Below are 18,386 nucleotides of genomic sequence, written 5' to 3'. Positions count from 1 at the left end.
CAGGAGGAGCCTCCCCCAACCCCCGCAGTCCCCCAGCCTTCTCTCCACCCCTTAATCAGAATGTGTTTTGATAACTGGGGGCTTGGGGACAGTATAAGGGTGACAAACTGCGCCTCCTCCACCAATTAAATTTTTTAAAAAGCTGCTATGGAAGGAGCGAATATTAGTTTCCTGATTTATAAAGCCAAATGGATTAAGCTCATTCATCGCCCAAGGAAACAAAAAGGAAATCTTCAATACCTCTGTGCACATTGAGAACAGGAACAATACCGGTCTTTAGAAAGCAGAAACCTAATTTGGGGGAATCAATTACCCTCTGTGTCCCTGCCTCGGCGGGCTCTCTCACTGGGCTCTCTCAATAGAGATTTCCTGGGAGGTAAAATGTGGAGAAGTTGGTCAACCATAGGCACACCCTGCGTTCAGCCTTGCAGACAGGAGGGAAGAACTAGGGTAGGGTGGGTGGGGCTGGGAGGGGGTGTGCCTCGGTGTCAGGCGCTCGTGGAAGCGAGATGCGGGGCAGGGACCACGGAGGGCTTTGGAATAAAAGCGGAGGGGGTGGGGGTGCAGTGCTGGGTTGGGCCAAGGAAGGGGCAATGGGAACTAGAGTCTATAACTCGGGGTGGGGGTGGGGGGGGGAGCAGAGCCCAGCCAGTGCACAAACAGGTGATGGGAGGAGGGGGTTACTGTGCCCCAGCCTGGCTCCAGTGTCACCCACCGCCTCCTGTTCCTCTCTGGTTTCTCTTCTGTGGTCTGCACTTTCCCCCTGGGTTTGAGCGTGTAGGGGACAATGGCGGGGCAATTATGGAAAAAGAAAGGGGATGGGAGCGCCTGCTGCAGTAGCCAGGGAATCACGCTCAGAGTCACCCACAGACGCTCTCGCACAACCTCACACATTCCTGTGCTGGGTTTCAAACCCTGGCCCACAGTCCCTAGACCCAGGGCCACACCCAGCCAGATGCACTCATTTAGTCCCTCAGTCCCACACTCAGAGCGGCGGGGTCACAGACTCAAAACGAGACGCCCCCACACTCCCACCCGCAGTCGCACACATTCGGCCGCCCCCAGCCTCGTCTTAAGCTCTCACAGTGGCTCAGCGACCCACGCAGCCCTCACCCTGGCATGCGGACACACACACACACACACGCGCGGGCGCGCGCGCACACACACACACCCGAGTCCCTCACACGCACACTCTGGCTGTGCTTTTGTGTTTTGTCAGAATTAATGAGAAAAGTTCCCGTGCCCTGCGGGTAATTAGTGTCCTTGGAGTTAAATAAGCTAATGGCGGGCACCTCTGGCCCAAGCAATTATGTTTGTGTATTGAATAATTGATTCAAAGGGGGGAAGGGCTGCTAATCAGATCTGAGCATAATGAATTGATTTAATTAACAGGGGAATCTGAGGGGCCCTGGGAAACGCAGGCTGCACTCGGCGGCGGCGGCGAGCACGGCCAGCGCGGAGAGCACGGCGCGCGGCGGCGGCGGCGGCTCCGGCTCCGGCCCGGCCCGGGCAGCGGCGGCTCGCGCGGCTCGGCGATTCCGGCCCCGGGCGCTCCCGCCCTCCCTCCCGCGCTCCCTGCCCGCGGGCCTGAGCTCCGGCGCCCGTCCGGCCGTCCGCCACGGTCCGCGCCGCCGCTCTCGGGGCGCGCAGCCCACGCGGGGCCGGCCGGAGCAGCGCAGGCGGGCGGCGGCGGAGTCGGAGCCGCGCGCCCCTCCGCGTCCTCGGCCCGGGCCGGGCTGGAGCCGCCGGGGGACCATGGTGCTGGACCAGGAGGACGGTAGGTGCCGGGGCCGCGGGGAGCGGGGGGCGCACGGCAGGGGCGGCGGCGGCGGCGGCGCGGGCCCTGCCGAGGCCACCCCGCTCGCGGCGGCAGCGCCCCCCGCGCCGGCCCGGCCGCCTTCCCAGAAGCGCGGGGGCTGGGTGTCCGCGCGGGCGTGGGTGTCGGGGTGCCAGGCTCAGCCCCCGAGGTTCCTTGGCGGGATTAGAAAGTCACACCGGCCACCCCGAGCCCGCCAGCCCCGCACGCTCCTGCCGGGAACTTTCTCACAGGCGCTCGCCGCCTCGCAGGCGTAGGGAGCGCTGCTCCGACCCGCGCCCCGGCTTCCCCGCGGTGCCCCCTGCTCTCCATCTCCTCGGTGTCTGCGCGTCCCCCTTTCTGCACCCGACTGCGGAACGACTCCTCCAGGGGATGCCCAGAGAACCTGGGGGTGAGGGTGCAGACAAACAAGCATGGTCCTGGGGGCCCTCAGATCTGGAAGTTCATAGCTGCTAGATGGGTGACACTGCTTCACTCCTGGCAGGGCTGGGGAGGGCGCTCGCCATCAGTTCCCCCAGCCCAGCCCAGCCTGTCGGGAGGTGCCCCACTGGCTGGGGTGGGTGGATGGGCCATATATCTAAAATATCAGGGGCGGATTTACCTTGAAGCTAATGAAGTTTAAGCTTCAGAGTCCTTCAGTGTTAATTTTGTATTAGTTAGTAATCTTATGTTCCCTTTCTTAAAGAGACCCCCCCCCCAATTGCATAAGTCAGCTTGGCTCTCACAAAATGTGGACCCACCCCTGGGGCCAACTCACACCCTTCCCATTCTAACTGCCAGTCTCTCAGGAGAACTCACAGCCCTGCTGGCCCATGGGCCGTCCCCAGGGCCTAGTGCAGATCCCTGGTGCCTGGGAGATGAGCCCTGAGGCAGGAGGCTGGGAAATTTGGAGCTGGGAGGCAGCTGCTGGTCTGCAGGGAAGGGTCTGGCTGCCTCTTCTTTCTCTCTCTGGCCCCTAGCTCCTTGTCCCACCCCACCACCTCCCACTATGGTGATCAACTGTCCTGGTTTGCACAGGACCACCTGGTTTTAGCACCGAAAATCCTGCATCCTGGGAAATCCCTCAGTCACAGAGCAGACCAGGACAGTTGGTCAGCCTACACCCACAACCTTCTCAGGCTGTTGTGCGGGGTGGGTTGGCCTTCATCAAAAGGATGGGGGAAACTTGTTTTCTGGGGTGCAGATATGGCCTAGGCCTCCGCAAGGCCTAACAAATGGTCACTGCAGCTTCCTGGAGGTCTGTTCAGGGCTCCCAGAACGCAAAGAGGAAAAGTTTGCCGACTGTGCCTTCTCCACTCTAGCTGGTTGCAAATTCCTGTGTGTGGGCTGTGTTTGTGTGAGAAAGGGGCCGGGCAGGGCATCTGAACTTGGCCAGCAGGTACCCTGATTGGACTGCAAAGTCTGTAGGTTCACTCTGTCCTGTCAACTGTGGTGGCCACAGGAAAGGAGCCCTTGTCACTCTGAACACCTCTCTGAGTGTCACCAGTGAGGCCAGCTTGTAACCCCGTTTTGGAGACAGCTGCATTGTGTTGGGAGCAGGGCCCTCGGGCTGAGGCACATCTGATGGCCTCCTCTCAAGAGTTCTGGAATATCTGGTCTACCCAGGCCCTCGGGCACCGAGTCTGCCCCCCCAACCCCAATGCAAGAACCCTTCCTCAGGACTTTCCTGCCAGGTGCAGCAACAAGCTGCTAGGACCTGCCCAAAACTTTGTAAAGCAGCCAGGAGCACCCTCTATCTCACCGTAACCTTAGGGGCTCATCAACTGGCCTCCGTCTGCCGTCCCCAGAGGCGTTTCAAGGGCATTTGGGAGCACTCTTGGCAGTGTCAAAGTGATAGTACAGGCTCATCACTTGTGGAATGTGTTGGGTGCAAACTACCTCCCCCAGCCCCAGGACATCTGAGGATTCCACCCTGGTGTTGTGGGCCTGCCCCTGGGCCTAGAGGCAGCTTGGGTGGGAGTGAGCATGGGCCCGGGACTTACCTGCCTGCCCAGCGATTACCCAGGAGCTGAGAGGGAGGCCGCTGATGAGAGGCTCATGTCTGGCTCTGTCAACCCAGCAGGCCCCTTCCTGGCTGGGAGCTCAAGTCACCCAAACCCTCCAAGGTTTGCTGGGTGGCTCCGTAAGCCAGAAGGCCTCCATGGAGGCCCTTCTCCAGACCAACATAGGAGCTCAAAGCTCACAACTGGGGGTGCAGAGAGAGCCGCCTGTGGACTCAAGCAGCCCTTCACACACAGCGCCAGTCCTCTGCTGACATACCTGCGTCACTTCTGCAGCCCCTTCCTCAGCACCCCAGGCCCACTGTAGTCCCTGGGTTGGGGCCCCTGATTCCCCAAAGGGATGCCAGTGGTATGGCTGCTAATTGGGTACCTAGGAGGCTGTGGAGAGCTGGTGTTGGGACAAAGAGTCCCAAGTACCACACATAGATAAGAGAGTAGGAAAGTGGTCCCAGCTAGTCAGTCCTGATTTGTGGGTCAGGGCCAGACCTGGAGGTGAGGAGGAGCAGCCTGCAGGTCAGGAGCAAAGGTGCAGCCCTTGAGGAGTGAATGCCTCCAGGTAGCACCAAGGTGTCTGCAGCAAGAAGCTACCCCTTGCCAGCCTGTCAGGCCCGCTGCTTGCTACACTGTCTGGCCCCAGCTCAGGCTGGGGGGAGGGGCTGGCACTAAATGTGCCAGTGGCAGCAGTGCCAAAGGCTCCCAGGACCCTTAGGGTATGGCTCTGGCTGCAGTGGCAGGGGAGAGATCAAGCTCACAGTCCTGAGGGCTGATGATTCTGACCAAAATGATATCTTTAACATCAAATATACTCAAGGACTATTAGGATTAAGTATTCAAGATGAAGGGGAAAGCGAAACCCTCTGAGCTGCAGATGAGGCATCTCATTAGAGGCAGCCTCTCTTCTGTTTTCTCAAAGGCTGACTTCCCTGCCTGGGACAGAGGAAGATGGGCTGCAGCACCCTCCCCCATGCCCCACTCTCTTCAAGTACCCTGCACTGGGGTCTCCAGGGCTTAAGGGGCCTGGCCTGGGCTCCAGGTCTCCTTTGTACCCAATAACCCCCCCCATTATCTACATTCACATGCGTTATCTCATCTGATCCCCACAACAAGGTCTCCCACCTCACAAACAGGGAAACTGAGGTCCAGAGAGAGAAATTGACTTCTAAGGTCCACTGTTGGTAATAGGCATAGTTGGGATGAAATCCCAACTGGTGGTCCTTTGACCTCAGCTTCAGCTTCCTTCTCCCTGCTTGGGTCTAGTCCTCAGAAGTGATTGCCAGTGTTGAGCCTCTGACACGTCTGTCTGGAGCCCTCCTTGGACCAGAGAAAAGCCATTAAGATTTCCATCACATCCTGGAACTCTGTACTGTCAAGAAAAAAAGCTCTTGGTATTTGAGTGGGCTTCCTGGACTAGGCAGACGAGGCTCCAGCCCTAGGGCTCTGGAGAGAAGCAGGGTTCAAGAGGAGAGGAGATGGACACTGTCTGCCTTCCTGCCTCCAGATTCACAGAGCAAGAATTATCAACTCTGTAATAGCAGGAATCTTTGTTTGGTTCACTGCTGAATCCCCAGTGCCTTAGAATAGTGCTTGTTGCATAATACGTGCTCAGTAAATAGTTGCGGAATGAAAAAAGTCTTCGAGGCCATGCTGTGCTTGCTTAGAGAGAAGCTGAGACAGGATCCCACTTCTTATGGAATCGGGATGCTCTTGGGAGACTGCAGGGGTCAGGGTGGTGGTATAAGACTCACGGTGGGAGAGGTGGTGCCCTGCAGAGGGTTAACTTTGCCAAACAATCCAGGAAGCAACCAGAAACCCCGAGGAAGAGCAGGTAGGAAGGGAGGGTACAAAGTCAGAGAAAGATCGCCCAAGTGGGAGGGGGCCAGAAATCAAGGCAGAAGGGCTGGAAGTGACAGGCACGGGTAGTCCACCAGTCAAATAACCAGGATGAGAGAACCCTGGGTCCTGAGCGGAGCCACACTCCGAGCTGGGGCCGAGAGGCCTCCAGGTGGCGCTGCAGAGCCGAGCAGCCGCGAGTTTCCACTCCCCATTAACCCGGGAGGGAGGGGGGCCTCGGGAAATGTGTGCATTTATTCAGTAGCAGGAGTGCAAACCTCATACATTGAGGGAGAAAGGCAGCGGGAGACGGCCGCCGAGATTCCCCCATCTCTTTGAATATAATTTTAGATTGAGATTCAGATTAAATCCGAGGGGAAAACACTTTATGAGGCTGAAAGCTGTGTCGTTGCCAGAGCCAGGGTTATGAGCTATCAAATGCAATTACATTAAGACAGATTATACTGGGCAAATTGAGCCATTTAGAAGGTGAGAATCAAAGAAACGGCTCTGATCCTCTCTTCCCCCTGCTATCTCCCTCTCTCTCTCTCTCTAAATTGCAGTTCGTAGTTCCTTGCAATCCTGAGGCACAAAAGTAGGTGAGACTGCTTTTGTATCTGCGAAGTGCTTCACTCCTGAATGTAATTCTAGCTGAGTGCAATCTAGGTTAAGAGCCGGACAAGCGGGTAATTAGAGCCCGCTCGCTGCCAGAGGACCGGCCGCCCCGCCGAAGCGCGCCCGGAGTCGGCGCCCTTCTCCCGGCCGAGTCAAGCTGCGGCTGGACACGGAGCGCCCGAGATGATGGTGCTGGACAAGGAGGACGGTAGGTGGTGGGCGGGGGTCCCGACGCCCCGCACCCCCTCGCCCCCCGCCGCGGCGCGCGGGAACACACACGCCGGGACTCAGGCGCACACACGCCGGGCTGTGCTGGGCTTGCCAGGCGGGCGGCACGCAGGGGGCTGGGGCCGGGGCGAGGGAGGGCGAAGTGGGGTTGGAGAGGTGAGTGAGCCCCTGGGACCGGACCGCGGGCCGGCGAACCGTGCGCCAGCCGTGTGATGCTCTGCCGGCCTGCGTGGAGTCTCTGGCCCCCTCCGATCTCGGCGCAGCGGCGGTTAGCGTAGAGCGTTTCGTCTTTGCGGCTGCTCCTCTCACCGCAGCCATCACTCGCGCCGGCCACGTAACCAGAGAGGCGCTGAACGCCGAGCAAATCAGTGGCTTCGGGAGAATCGGACTCCAGAGCTTGCGGCGAGCGGGCGCGCGGGAAGACAGCACTCGCCCGGGGTGCCCGGCAGGCGAGGGGAAGGCCGGCTGGACCTCGGGGAGGCAGCTGTCTGCAAGCGTGACTCATGACTCGGTGAGAGAGAGAGACGCCTCCTGTGCTGGCCCGCTGTCTCCCTGTCTCCTGAGCACGGAGGCGGGAGTTTGGCCCAGAGGAAGAAAGTGGCTCTCTACCAGCCAGTGGCACTCGTGCCGAGCGGCCCGCGACAGTGGCATGAACCTGCCGTGGTCAAGAGTCTCAGTGGCCTCAGAGGTCAGAACAGAGGGGCCCATGCTTGCTGGGGGCCACTAGCAAGTGGTCTCACATGCCCCCAAGGCTTCCTGCCTGGGAGTGCCCTGCCCTAAGTGCCCTGGTATGTGCAGGAGGGTGTGCGGACCTTTAAGGGTAAAACCAAGCCGGTGCCAGGTGACCAGAGAGCAGCCCCCAGGGTTAAGACAGTGGCCATTCCCTGGCTGTCCCAGGCCCTCCTGACTTGTAGGTAAGCATTGCCTGGCTTGTTAGAGTTGTAGAGACATGTGTTTGTAATTTTTGGCACCTGTACTGCCACTTGCGACCCACTGATAAGGAACCGAGAAGGTGGGTTTTCTGTGACTCAGTGGGAATCCTCTTAGCATGACTGTGGTGGCCATCCTTTGACATGCTACTAGTGTGTTTCTGCTGGGCCTGTGCCCTCTGCCCACCAGGTCGGTGGTGTTCTTGACATTGTCACTTGGTGAAAATTTGAAGTTAAGTGACTTGCTCAAGGTCACACCGGATGTTCACTTTGCTGCTTCCACGTGCTGATGCCCCTGACCTCCCCACCACCGTCTGAGACTTCCAGCAGGCAGGGGCACTTAAAGTGTGTGGCCTGGGGGTGGCATGTAGGGGAGCCCTGTGGCGGGCAGCCCTTGAAGGCCATTTCTCGGCATGTGTGTAGTAAGAGAGGAAAGGGCACTGAATGCTTCTGGGCAAAAGAATCCATTTGCCAGGGTCTGGCTGGGCTGTGAGACCCGTCCTCAGTACATTCTTTTCTCTTCATGGACCCCTCCCCTGAAGCCCTGTATGGGCCGTCGGAGGACTGGGCTGGTGCAGGTGTATATGGAATGAAACGGGGAAGAGATCTGGGGTCCAGCCAGACAAGGAGGGAGGAGTCCTTGATTCCACTTCTTGCATCACTAACTCCCTGTGTTATCTCGGACCAGTCACGGCCATCTCTAGACTTTATTTTCCCTCTCGGTAAAATGAGGGGCTTGGAGAAACCAGTGCAGAGGGCCCTTGCTTGGTGTCTGGCATGCTCTCACTATGGGGAGCACGTGGAAATCAGGGTATGTCTGTAGCTGAGGTTATTTGGTATGCTTGGCTTGCCGTGCTCAAGCCAGAATCCAGAAGACCCAGGCGCTGTACGTGGGAGGCCTCAGGCAGGGAGACTGGTGTCATGCTGACAAGATGACCCATAACTACCACCTAGGGTCTTGGGGCTAGTGCTCCGTGCAGGCACCCCAGAGTGCCTCGGCTTCTTTCACGTGCACCCTGAATGGGAATGGATCTCTGGAGGTCATTTGAGCCAGTCTCCTGCCTCTAGCCTCCAGTGTAGCTCAACTGCCCTGGGCATGTGTGTTTCCCCTCATCTCCAGCAGACCTGCAGAGGAGAGCTCAGGGTGCCCATCAGTCCCCCACCCTGTCCAGTCTAAACAATATGGTGCCTACTACCGCTGATGTCGCTGAGCTCTGGGACTTGTGACAGCACAAGGAATGTAGCTGGCTGGGGCCCTAAGGAGCCCATTGGACTCTTGTCCTATCCAGCCTAGAGCTGTCCTCCAAAAACAACCTTTCTGTTCGTAAATCCACTCTCCACTCCCCATTAGAGTCTGGCCTATCCTGGTTCCAGGAAACCTTGAAGGTGGCACCTTCAGCTGGAGGAGGTAGAAAGGCTCTGGACCCGCTCACCTGTCCCTCCAAACCAGCTGCCTAGTTTGTTCCTAGCACTTATGCCCTCCTGCAGGTGGTGATCTGAGCTGGGTGGCAGCATTGACCCCCAGGGCCCCCAAGGAGTGTGTCCCTCAGGGCTATGGCACTGCACCCTTTGTCTGGCTGCAGCAGGGACCTGGGCTCCTATTAACCACCCCCAACGCCTTTTCTGCACCTGACAGCATCTTATTGGAAGAGGCCGGCGCTCTTCTGGTGGAAGTCGGGTCTGCTGGCCGCCAAGGACCAAAGCTCTTGCTCTGCTGGGCTGCAGGGCTTTCATGTTGCTCTTCTGAAAGATAATAAAATATCAATCGCTTTGCCGTAGCAACGGGTTTAAGAGACTTTCTGAAGTATTGAATCGTCAGAAAATTTTTTTTTTTTTTTTTGCTTTTAAGCACAGTGCATTATTAATAAAGTAATCCATTAGGTCGAGCAGTGAAGGGCCACCACAGAGAGGAAAGATCTGTTTTGCAAACAGTTAAACTTCGGGTTTTAAGATTAATTGCTTTCATTTGGACGCTTGCTCTTGGCCTAGCCTTCTCCACTTTACTGGAACTCAGGGTCCGGGCTTTCTAAATGCCGTCGGGCCTGCCTGTCAGCAAAGGGAGCCCAGCTCCCACTTTCCCTGAGGAACGGCCCTTCTTCCGCTGGCACGTCCACTTGGGCTGGCACTAGGCTGTGGCCTTTCCGGGGAGGTGTGTAGTCCCCAGGGAGCAAAGGGAGCTCCTGCCCTGAGCCCTGAGAGTCAAATTAGCCCTCAGGCTGTTGGAGAAGAGCCCCCAAGCAGGGGCAGACAGCAGAGGGTCCAGCAGCCCCAAGAACAGTGAGAACCTTGGGTTGTGACGGACCGAGCAGGAGAGGATGCTGAGGGCACTCCCTTGGAGGTGCCTGGGTGTCCCCAGATGCATGCTGGAAAAGGGCATGTCTGAGCATAAGCTGCCTCTGCAAAGGCCCAGCAGGAAGGCTGGGGTGACACAGGAAGCAGCAGGCAGGTTGTAGAACTAAACGCCAGACATGATTCCTGGAGCATTTTTAATAAGTAAAAATGCCTAAGGAGAGTGGAGCTGGACTGAGGAGGACCAGACAGCAGGTCTTCAATTGTTAATGACCCCTTTGAGCACGGCCTCCACAGCTGACTTGGTTGATCCAAGAGGGCAGGCTCTTGGCTGTACTTGGGTACTGACCAGCCCTTGCCCAGCCGCCAGCAGGACCTCCTGAGATATCCCACCATGCTCTGGACCACAGGGAGTCCTGGGGGGGCCTCTCCTGCCAGAGTGTGGCCAGGACCTTCTCGGCCCTGGAGATGGAGGCAGGGAGTGGGCCCTGATGCTGGTCCACAACAGAGACCCCGGCCTGTTGGCAGGAAGGCAGAGCCCAGCAGGCACTGCTGTCTGCTAAGGACTGGTAAAGGCCTTGTGAGGCTGACCGGGTGGGGACCCAGCCTGCTACTCACCCGGTGCCTAGAAGAGGAGGCTCTGCATCTGCACCTACCATGCCAACCCCTGCAGCAGCCACCTCCTCACTGCTGGGAATGAGGCATCCCAAATCCCGAGCTGCACATATAGCCACTTGTGCTTTCTGCCCAAATTTAGCCAGGCAGAGAGTCTGTAAAGATGGGTCTCCCCCAACCCCTCCCGGAGCCTTGGGTAAAGAAGCAGGTGCTTTCTCTGTTCCCTGCTCTTCCATACATTTGCCCACACAGAGCACTAAGGGGGACAGGGAAACAACATAAATTGGTCTGTCGTCCGGAATCCATGTCTCGCTAATGTACCCAGATTAACTCAACTGTAAATTGTCTCCTTGGATAGCGGTGTCTTGCTAAAAGTTTCCCATATGATTCATGATTTGGATTGCTTTTAACGGCTATTGGCTAAGCAAGCCGGTGACTGTACAAGGTGATGCAATTGGCATTAGCGAGGGGAGGCACGGGAGCGTGTAATGCAGTCAATACTGCATTAACTACTGATGCCCAATTACAGGGAGTAGGAGAGAGCCTTTCAGGAGCATTAGGACTCGGGGAAGCTGAGATCACTGGCTGCTGCTCGCCTAAAAGCTTCACCCTTTGTGTGCCGGGGTTTGGCGCTGTCGTGGCCCCTCACTTGGCCTCTGTGGCTGCGGGAGCTGACTTTCTCTCTTGCCTTCTCTTTCTCTCTCTGAACATGTCCCACAAAGATGCTTTTAGCACATGGAAATATGCATTTTCCTAGAGCTGAGGCCTGCCTCTCATCCCTCCTGAGAATTGATTCTCCATCCCACCCTATGTCCCAGAGTCAGAGGAGGTGGCTGCCCCACCCACTTCCATTTAAGGAGCCTCTGAGCAGACCTCATTGGTGAGCAGGACCAAGAGGAGGTCTATTTTGGTCTCTCTCCCTTGGAACAGATGGATGATTTTTAGCGAACATGGGCGGCCAACCCTCATGGTCATGGGTGAAGGAGACATGAGGTTCAGGTTTGGCGCAGCTGGGCTGCCGGCGCAAGGTTGCTGGAGTTGGGAAATGGTGGTGGTTGGATGGATTGGGCCTTCTTTGAGCAGAAGACAGAGCTGGGGAGGTTGTTGGGGGTGTGGCCCAAGCCATGTTGGGGTCCTCAGCAGATGCAGGCCCCCTCTAGAACTGTGTCCCACACAGGGCAGAGCTGCCCACATGTAGCCAGGAGGCCAAGGCTGTTGTTCAGATCCATCTCCACGGGCCTCCCAGGAACCCCCTGGTCAGGGGCATTAGGAAGTTTGAAAGGAGTTAGGGAAGAAAGTAGAGGAAAGGGCATGGGTGCCCCAGTGTGTTAGGTACTGTTGGACTGACTGCCACATCTACCATCCTGCTAAGCTCTGCCGGTCCAATATGTCCACTGTGGTTTTGTATTCCCTGCCCACCCAACGTTGAGGTTGCTTTATCCCTGTACTTTCTCATCTCTACAGTGACAATAACCACATCTAACTGGCTGGATTGTTATGGGGACTAAATGAGATCATGTCCATGTACACACTTGATAAACCAGGAAGCCTCATGCCTGTGTGAAGCGACAGTGCTCTCTGCACAGCTACAGTATGATCTGAAATAGTCCTGTGCCCAGTTCAGTGCCTTGTTCACTGCTGGCCACTAGGCCCTCCCCCTGCCCCTTCCAGTTTATCCATCATGGCCATCGATCACCGCTGTCCAGGAGGCAGGCTAACCTGCTGGCGGGTAGCATCAAGGGAAGAAGGCTCCAAGATCACTCTTTTGCAAGGCCTTCCATTTGTATGGCGGCAACTGAGACAACTGTTGTAGGGAGTTAGAGCCCAGAGCTTCAGCATCTTTCTGCATTCTGTGTCTCACTTTCATGCCCTCTCCCCTGTCCCCAAGGCGTGATAAGGATGGGTAGTAGAAAACTCTGATGAGGAAAAACATCAGCCGGACCAGCGCCATGTGCCTGGGACTCCCAGGCATGGCCGTGGCCAGCCTACTCACAACCCAGGGGATGTGGTTCTGTCCTCAGGTGTTGATCCTCCTGGCTGGTGCTGATGGGTCCTAACCTAGCCTGGGCCTTCACGGACTGGAGAAGCCCTTGAGGTGCATATGGCATGTAGCCCATGCTGCCTGCCCACCCTGCATGGATTTGAAGGACCCTGAGATCTGCAGGACATCCTCCCACCCTCAAGCTTAACTCTTCATGGTGCTGCTAGAGTGAGTTTTCCTGGCAGGTCTGTACTCGAGATAGGACTACACCAGGGGCGTCAACTTGTACTGACTTCCACATCTCTTGCCAATGCTGAGTTCGGCAACATCACATTGGTAGCTTGAAATCAGCCATGATGGGAGTAGTAACACCATGGAAATTGGCAAACACTACAAATAGGGACTTCTCCCCAGAGAGCCAGTTGTTACGTATTTATCAGCACACCACTGGGTTGCATTCATCTGGAACTCTCCCATCCCACCTACCGTCTTTGTCCTGGTGCTCATTACAGCCAGATGACCCAGCCTCTGGTACCCTGGCATTCTGCCTGAGACCTGCAGCCACGCTAGGCTATGTGGGTCTAATATGTCCGCTCTGGTTTGTGTTCCATGCAGACCTGGCATTGGCCTCCCTACCCTTGCTCGTGTTGTCCCCTTGTCTGGCACATCCTCTCCCCTTTAGTTGGTCTTGCAGGAGCCTACAAGTGACCAAAGCTTCTTACAAACCATTCCAGGCTGTGCTCAGAGTCACATCCACCCCACCTAGCAACAAGCTTGTCTCTCATTGGTTGGAGTGTGCTTATTTTGTGTTCTGTCTAAGCTGGGAGCCCACAGTGGCTGACACAACTAGGGGCACAATAAAAGAAGGTTATGGGAGAGAAGTGAGCAGGCTGGTCCAGGTCACAGGGGCAGATCAGGTCACTAGCTCCTACCTTCTGCCCCTTCCCAATTGGACTTTCTTGAGTGGCCTACTGTCTTCAGGTGCAGCCTGCCAGCATGATTCAGGAGACCTGGGTTCTAGCCAGATCTGACTGCTAGGTGACTTCAGACAACTTACTGGGCCTTAATTTTCACATCTCTACAGTGGGAACAACACCTACTGGCAGGTAAGGTCCATGTATACACTTGATAAGCCAGGAAGCCTCCTGCCTGTGTGAAGTGGTGGTGCTCTCCATACAGTTACAGTATGGTCTCTGTGGCTTCAGCCCCTTGGTCTATAGGGTTCTTAAAAACACAATAACTATTGTTTTTCTGAACCCGTACTTAAAAGTGAGGCGTTGTGCTATGCATATGTATCAGCTAGTTACTGCTGCATAACCAACTACTCCACAACTCAGAGGCTTAACACAATAAGCGTCTATTTAGCTCTCGAATCTGTGGGTCAGTGGTTTAGGCTGGGCTGGGCTCAGCAGTTCTTTGGGTCTCGGCTGGCCTCATGCCTGGCAGATGGCTGATGGACTGGATGCTGGGGGTGACAAGACTGCATGTCCCTCACCATCCAGCAGGCTCTTCCAGCTTGTTCTCATAGAGGACACAGATGCAGGGGAGAGAGTGGGAGCACACTAAAGGCTGCTTGAGGCCTAGGTTTGGCTCTGGAATATTGTCACCTCTGCCACATTCTATCGGCCAAAATAAATCAAGCCCAGCCCAAGTTCAAGGGGTGGGGAAACAGGTTCTACCCTTGAAGGGAGGAGGTGAAAAGTCACATTGCAAAGGGCATGGATACTGGGAGGGGTAGAGAAGTGGGGCCATTTCTGTACTCAATTGACCAAAGCATCTTCCGTGTATGATCTCATTTAATACCTTAACCACCTCAGGAAAAAGCTACTCGTATTATCCTCATTTTACAGACAAGAAAACTGCTGTACAAGGAGGCTGTGTAGTTGGCCGCGGGTTCCATAGCTCCCAAGTCCAGAGCTGGGCGGTGAACCCAGGCCGTCTGACGGCAGAGCGTGCTCTCCTTGTCTGCGCTCTGCAGGCTACCTGTTCCAGCTGGCAGACTTGGGGATGAGGGAGAAGACACTCGGAGAGTTCTCAGGAGAGGGCGTGGAGCCAGCGAGGGTGATTTGGGGGGATGATGAGGGAGTCTTGCTCTTGGGGCATTTTGTGGGACCTGCCCTTGGAGCCCTGGCCCATTCCTCCACGGGCAAGAGAGGCGGGCCACAAGAGGTCAGCCCCCACTGCCTTCTCCCACTTTTCCTCTCTGTCCTGCAAGCCACTGGACAGTTGGAAGGGGTGTGAAGCTCCGTGGTTACCAGGGCTGACTAAACCCGGGGCATGTATGCAGATGCAGCCAGGCGGGAATCAATTCATTGGTTAGCCCCTCTCCTCAAAACGGGATGGTAAGTGGGCTGGTGAGAGGCCTGGGTACATTCATAAACCAGCTGATTGAAAAGCAATATTTCAGATAAATACAAGCCAGCGATCTATCAGTGGTTGTAATAAAACCCAGGCTTCAGGCTGTGATTTTATTTTGAAATAATAAGAATTGCTTGATTCTTTTTACTTGAGTTACCATGGTAATTCCAGCGTGGAGCAGTGTTATATTGATTTAGAAAGTGGACAGTAATATTTCTTTTGTGTTATTCTGTTTCTAGGCCTTGATTTCTAATTTCCACTTGGAGATTACTTTTATAAATTTCTTAAGTCCTTCCACTTTTTTTTCCTCTCACAGTATAATTTTCCTCTCATACGCTGCTATGTTCTGAGCTTATTGGTTTCCTCTTATTTTAAATTAAACTTGCTGGTTTCAAATATTGAAATGACATCTTTGTCTCTGTCTGTACTTTGGTTTAGCAAAATATTACAGTCTGACGCTTTCTGCTTAATAATTTAAGGGAGGCATTCTGTCGGCCCTCACTGGGTGCTGATAACTTATGACTTAACCAACGCAGGCCTTAAACTCCTGACATTTTAATATTGTGTGGTGGGAGCGGCTGCCCCTCAGCTCTGAGTCTCAGTGGAGAAAAATCTGTGTGGTACCCCAGAAGGGAGTTTTAATAATTCAACTTTGCCAGTTGGTGTGATGACTTGATGGGGGAATGGGGGAGGCCCATTCTTCCCAGATAAGTGGGAGCTTCCTATGACCCATAGCCAGCACCCACTCCATCCTGTCTTTTCTTTCCCCTGAATCTTTTTTTTTTTTTTTTTGGTGAGAAGGATTGTCCCTAAGCTAATATCTGTTGCCAATCTTCCTCTTTTTGCTTGAGGAAGATTATCACTGAGCTAACATCTGTGCCAATCTTCTCCTGTTTTGTATGTGGGACACCACCACAGCATGGTTTGATGAGCAGTGCGTAGGTCTGCACCAGGGATCTGAACCCACAAACCCTGGGCTGCTGACGTGGAGTGTGCAAACTTGACCACTATGCCACTGGGCCAACCCTCCCCTGAATCTTTAAAAACTCCAATTCCTAATCCCTGGTGATGGATTGTCCAGGAAGGATCATGTGGGGGCTGCCTTTGGGCATCATCAGAATGCTTGAACTCACCGTTTCTCATTTTCCTATTTGTCAAACAAGTGGAGCTAGCAGGGCGTTGAGTCAGACAGACTTAGTTCAAATCCCATCTCTGCCACTTAGTAATTCTGAGTAGTAAATTGCAACAGTAATTCTAACTAGTCAACGCACGACCACCTTTGAGGTCTGTTGAGCCTTCCCTAGGCCGAGCTCTTGATGGTCTTATGGATGATTGATGTGCTTTCCCTGCCCTTCCTAGGGCTTTGGTGGGGACCAGGGGAGAAGGTGGGAGTGGCTTTGGAACGCTTACTCTGCTCCCCAAGTGCCTGGGGTTCAGAGCCCTGGGAGGATTGCTCTTTGGGGAGGACCAGGGGCTGGGGCTCCATGAGGAGGTGAGTCAGCTCCACCCACTTTCCCCATCTGCTCAGCACAGAGTAGGGGGTCTGGCTAGGGCAGGCTGGAGTGTGGGCCCTGTGCTTTGGGCTCCTCTCCTCACAGCACTCCATAGCCAGGACTGGGCTCCAGAGGGAAGCTCACAACAACATGGAGTTGGGGCTGAGGTCTGTCTGCAGGGCCCCCTCTCTCTGGCCTGAGGAGAGGGCCCTCCTGTCCTGTGTGTGTGCCAGTGCAGTCGTGTGTTAGTCATCTATAGCTGCATAACAAATTATTTCACAGTTTAACAGCTTAAAACAACACCCATTTTTTAATCTCACAGTTTCCGCGGGTCAGGAGTCTGGGTCCGGCTTAGCTGGGTCCTCTGCTCAGCATCTCTCACAGACGATAATCAAGGTGTCATCCAGGGCTGTGGTCCCATCTCAAGATCCATCTGCGGGAATGAGCTTTCAAGCTCACTCACTTGGTTGCTGGCAGGATTCAGTTCCTCATGGGCTGTTAGACCGAGGGCCTCCAATCCTCGCTGACTGTTGATCGGAGGCTGCCCTTGGTTCTGTGCCATGCGAGCCTCTCCTACATGGCCTCTTGCAAAAGTGTTTGCTAGCAAGCAGGAAGTCACAGCCTTTTATAAGATGTGACACATCTAATCACAGATGTGACATTCTATCATTTTTGCTGTATTTTCTTCCTTGGGAGCAAGTTACTAGTCCAGCTCACACTCAAGGTAGTGAGAAGATTACACAGGACATGAATACCAGGAGAGAGAGGATCATTGGGCCTACGGAGGGAGGTTAGCCTCTGGCACAGCATCTCAGGCCCCTGGGGTCCAGCAGTTTAGCTGCCCCCAGAGAGAATGAATCAACAGCTCCATCCCTGGGAGGCCCAGTGCCTCTGATTTCTGGGTCACTTCACGCCAGGGAAGGCCACAGATGTCTCAAAGCCTTTCATTTCATCTTCACAGTACCCTTGGGAGGCTAGGAGGTCAAACACTAGCCCCATTTTGCAGAGGAGTAGGTTGTGCCCAGAGAGAGAAAGACACTTGGCTGGGATAGCCCAGCAAGTTGGTATGTGGCAGAGTTCAGATGAGAACCAGGCCTCTGCCTACCTTGAGCCTGGGGAGCTGGTGGCAAAGACACTCCCTGGCCCTCCCTGGCCCTGGTGATGAGAGGCGATGGCACTGATGGTAAACACACACATACACAGGGCCCAGGGCCAGGGCTGGATTCTTGTTTTCACAGATGGTAATTTTGCAGAGGCCATTAGGAACCTGCAAGGCAGCCGTCCATCACCGCAGGGCCTCTCTTCTCCCTCAGTGGTGACCGTACCCTCGAAGGAAGTGAAAGTGGTTCCTTCCTAAGTCAGCCTCCCGCAGCTGTAGCCCTGAGGGCCTCAACCCCTCAACCCCTGGTCATCTGTTGCCAGGCAAGGTGGAGGCGGTGTCTCTGAGGTGGCCTGGGCAGAGGCTGCTTCAGCAGCTCCTCGTGTGGGAGCAGGGCTGAAGGGGGCTCTCCCTGGGCTGGAGCCAGACCTCCTGCATCCACAGCCTGAATCTGCCACCAGCTCACAGCTTGTCCCTGGGCAGGCCCCTGCCTCCCTCTGGGTCTGCATTTCCCCATTTACATTCCAAGGGTCGCTGGCTGCTTGACAAGACTGTTGGTGGGGAATGGGTGTGGTGAGGCCAAGGCCAGGAGAAAGAAACCACCTGATGAAGTAGAGATCCCAGGTGAGAGCATTTGTACACAACGCCCCCCCCCCCACCCCCTCAACTTGCCCTTGCTATATTTGAATCCAGGTGGATGGTCCTGTCCCCAACTGTTCCCAGGCAGTCTCAACTAGAAGGCAGCAGGGACCCCTGGAGCAGGCCCAAAGCCTGGAGGCCAGTGAGTGGAAGTCACAGCCTCAGACCTTGGTCAATTACCTCAGAGAGGACCTCAGAGAGGACCTTGGTCAATTACCTCCTTGTATGGGCAGGCGGGGAGGAAGAAACTAAGGCTCCAAGAAGCATCTGCTTCCTCTCTCAGCTGGGTGTCTCTGAGCTACTTTCTGAGTAGACACATCTGGGGCCAAGCAGAGGCTGCATCCAACCTCAGATGCAACATCAGAGTTGCACCCATCTCTTTGCCTGTCAATCAGAGGCTCTCTTGCGGGCAACTGCTCTCATCCCAGCCAGAACCTGTTTGCCATCTGCAAGGTGTCTTGGCAGGGGCTTGGGCTCTGGTGGAGCAGAGGGCA

The 18,386-nt window shown here is 55.4% G+C and overlaps 1 protein-coding gene across 4 annotated transcripts in view; it reads left to right on the top strand.

Moving 5' to 3' along the window:
* The first annotated feature begins 1,469 nt into the window (after window positions 1-1,469).
* The window catches only part of LMO1 (LIM domain only 1), a 41,526-nt gene continuing 24,609 nt past the window's right edge, over window positions 1,470-18,386 (top strand). Inside the window, exons 1-2 of one of the 4 annotated variants that reach the window (XM_070491015.1) lie at window positions 1,471-1,777; window positions 6,210-6,469. In XM_070491015.1, the coding sequence (XP_070347116.1) occupies window positions 6,445-6,469 (25 nt within the window). In that variant the 5' untranslated portion in view covers window positions 1,471-1,777; window positions 6,210-6,444. Of the gene's footprint in view, window positions 1,778-5,828; window positions 6,470-12,508; window positions 12,532-18,386 lie in introns of those variants that run through there. The other 3 variants (XM_070491016.1, XM_014844237.3, XM_070491017.1) reach the window with 3 other exon arrangements.

Source organism: Equus asinus, chromosome 20, assembly GCF_041296235.1.
Source record: "Equus asinus isolate D_3611 breed Donkey chromosome 20, EquAss-T2T_v2, whole genome shotgun sequence".
Taxonomy (NCBI): Eukaryota; Metazoa; Chordata; class Mammalia; order Perissodactyla; family Equidae; genus Equus; species Equus asinus.
The sequence above is the reverse complement of the archived record's forward strand: the minus strand, read 5'-3'. Positions and strand labels throughout refer to the sequence as shown.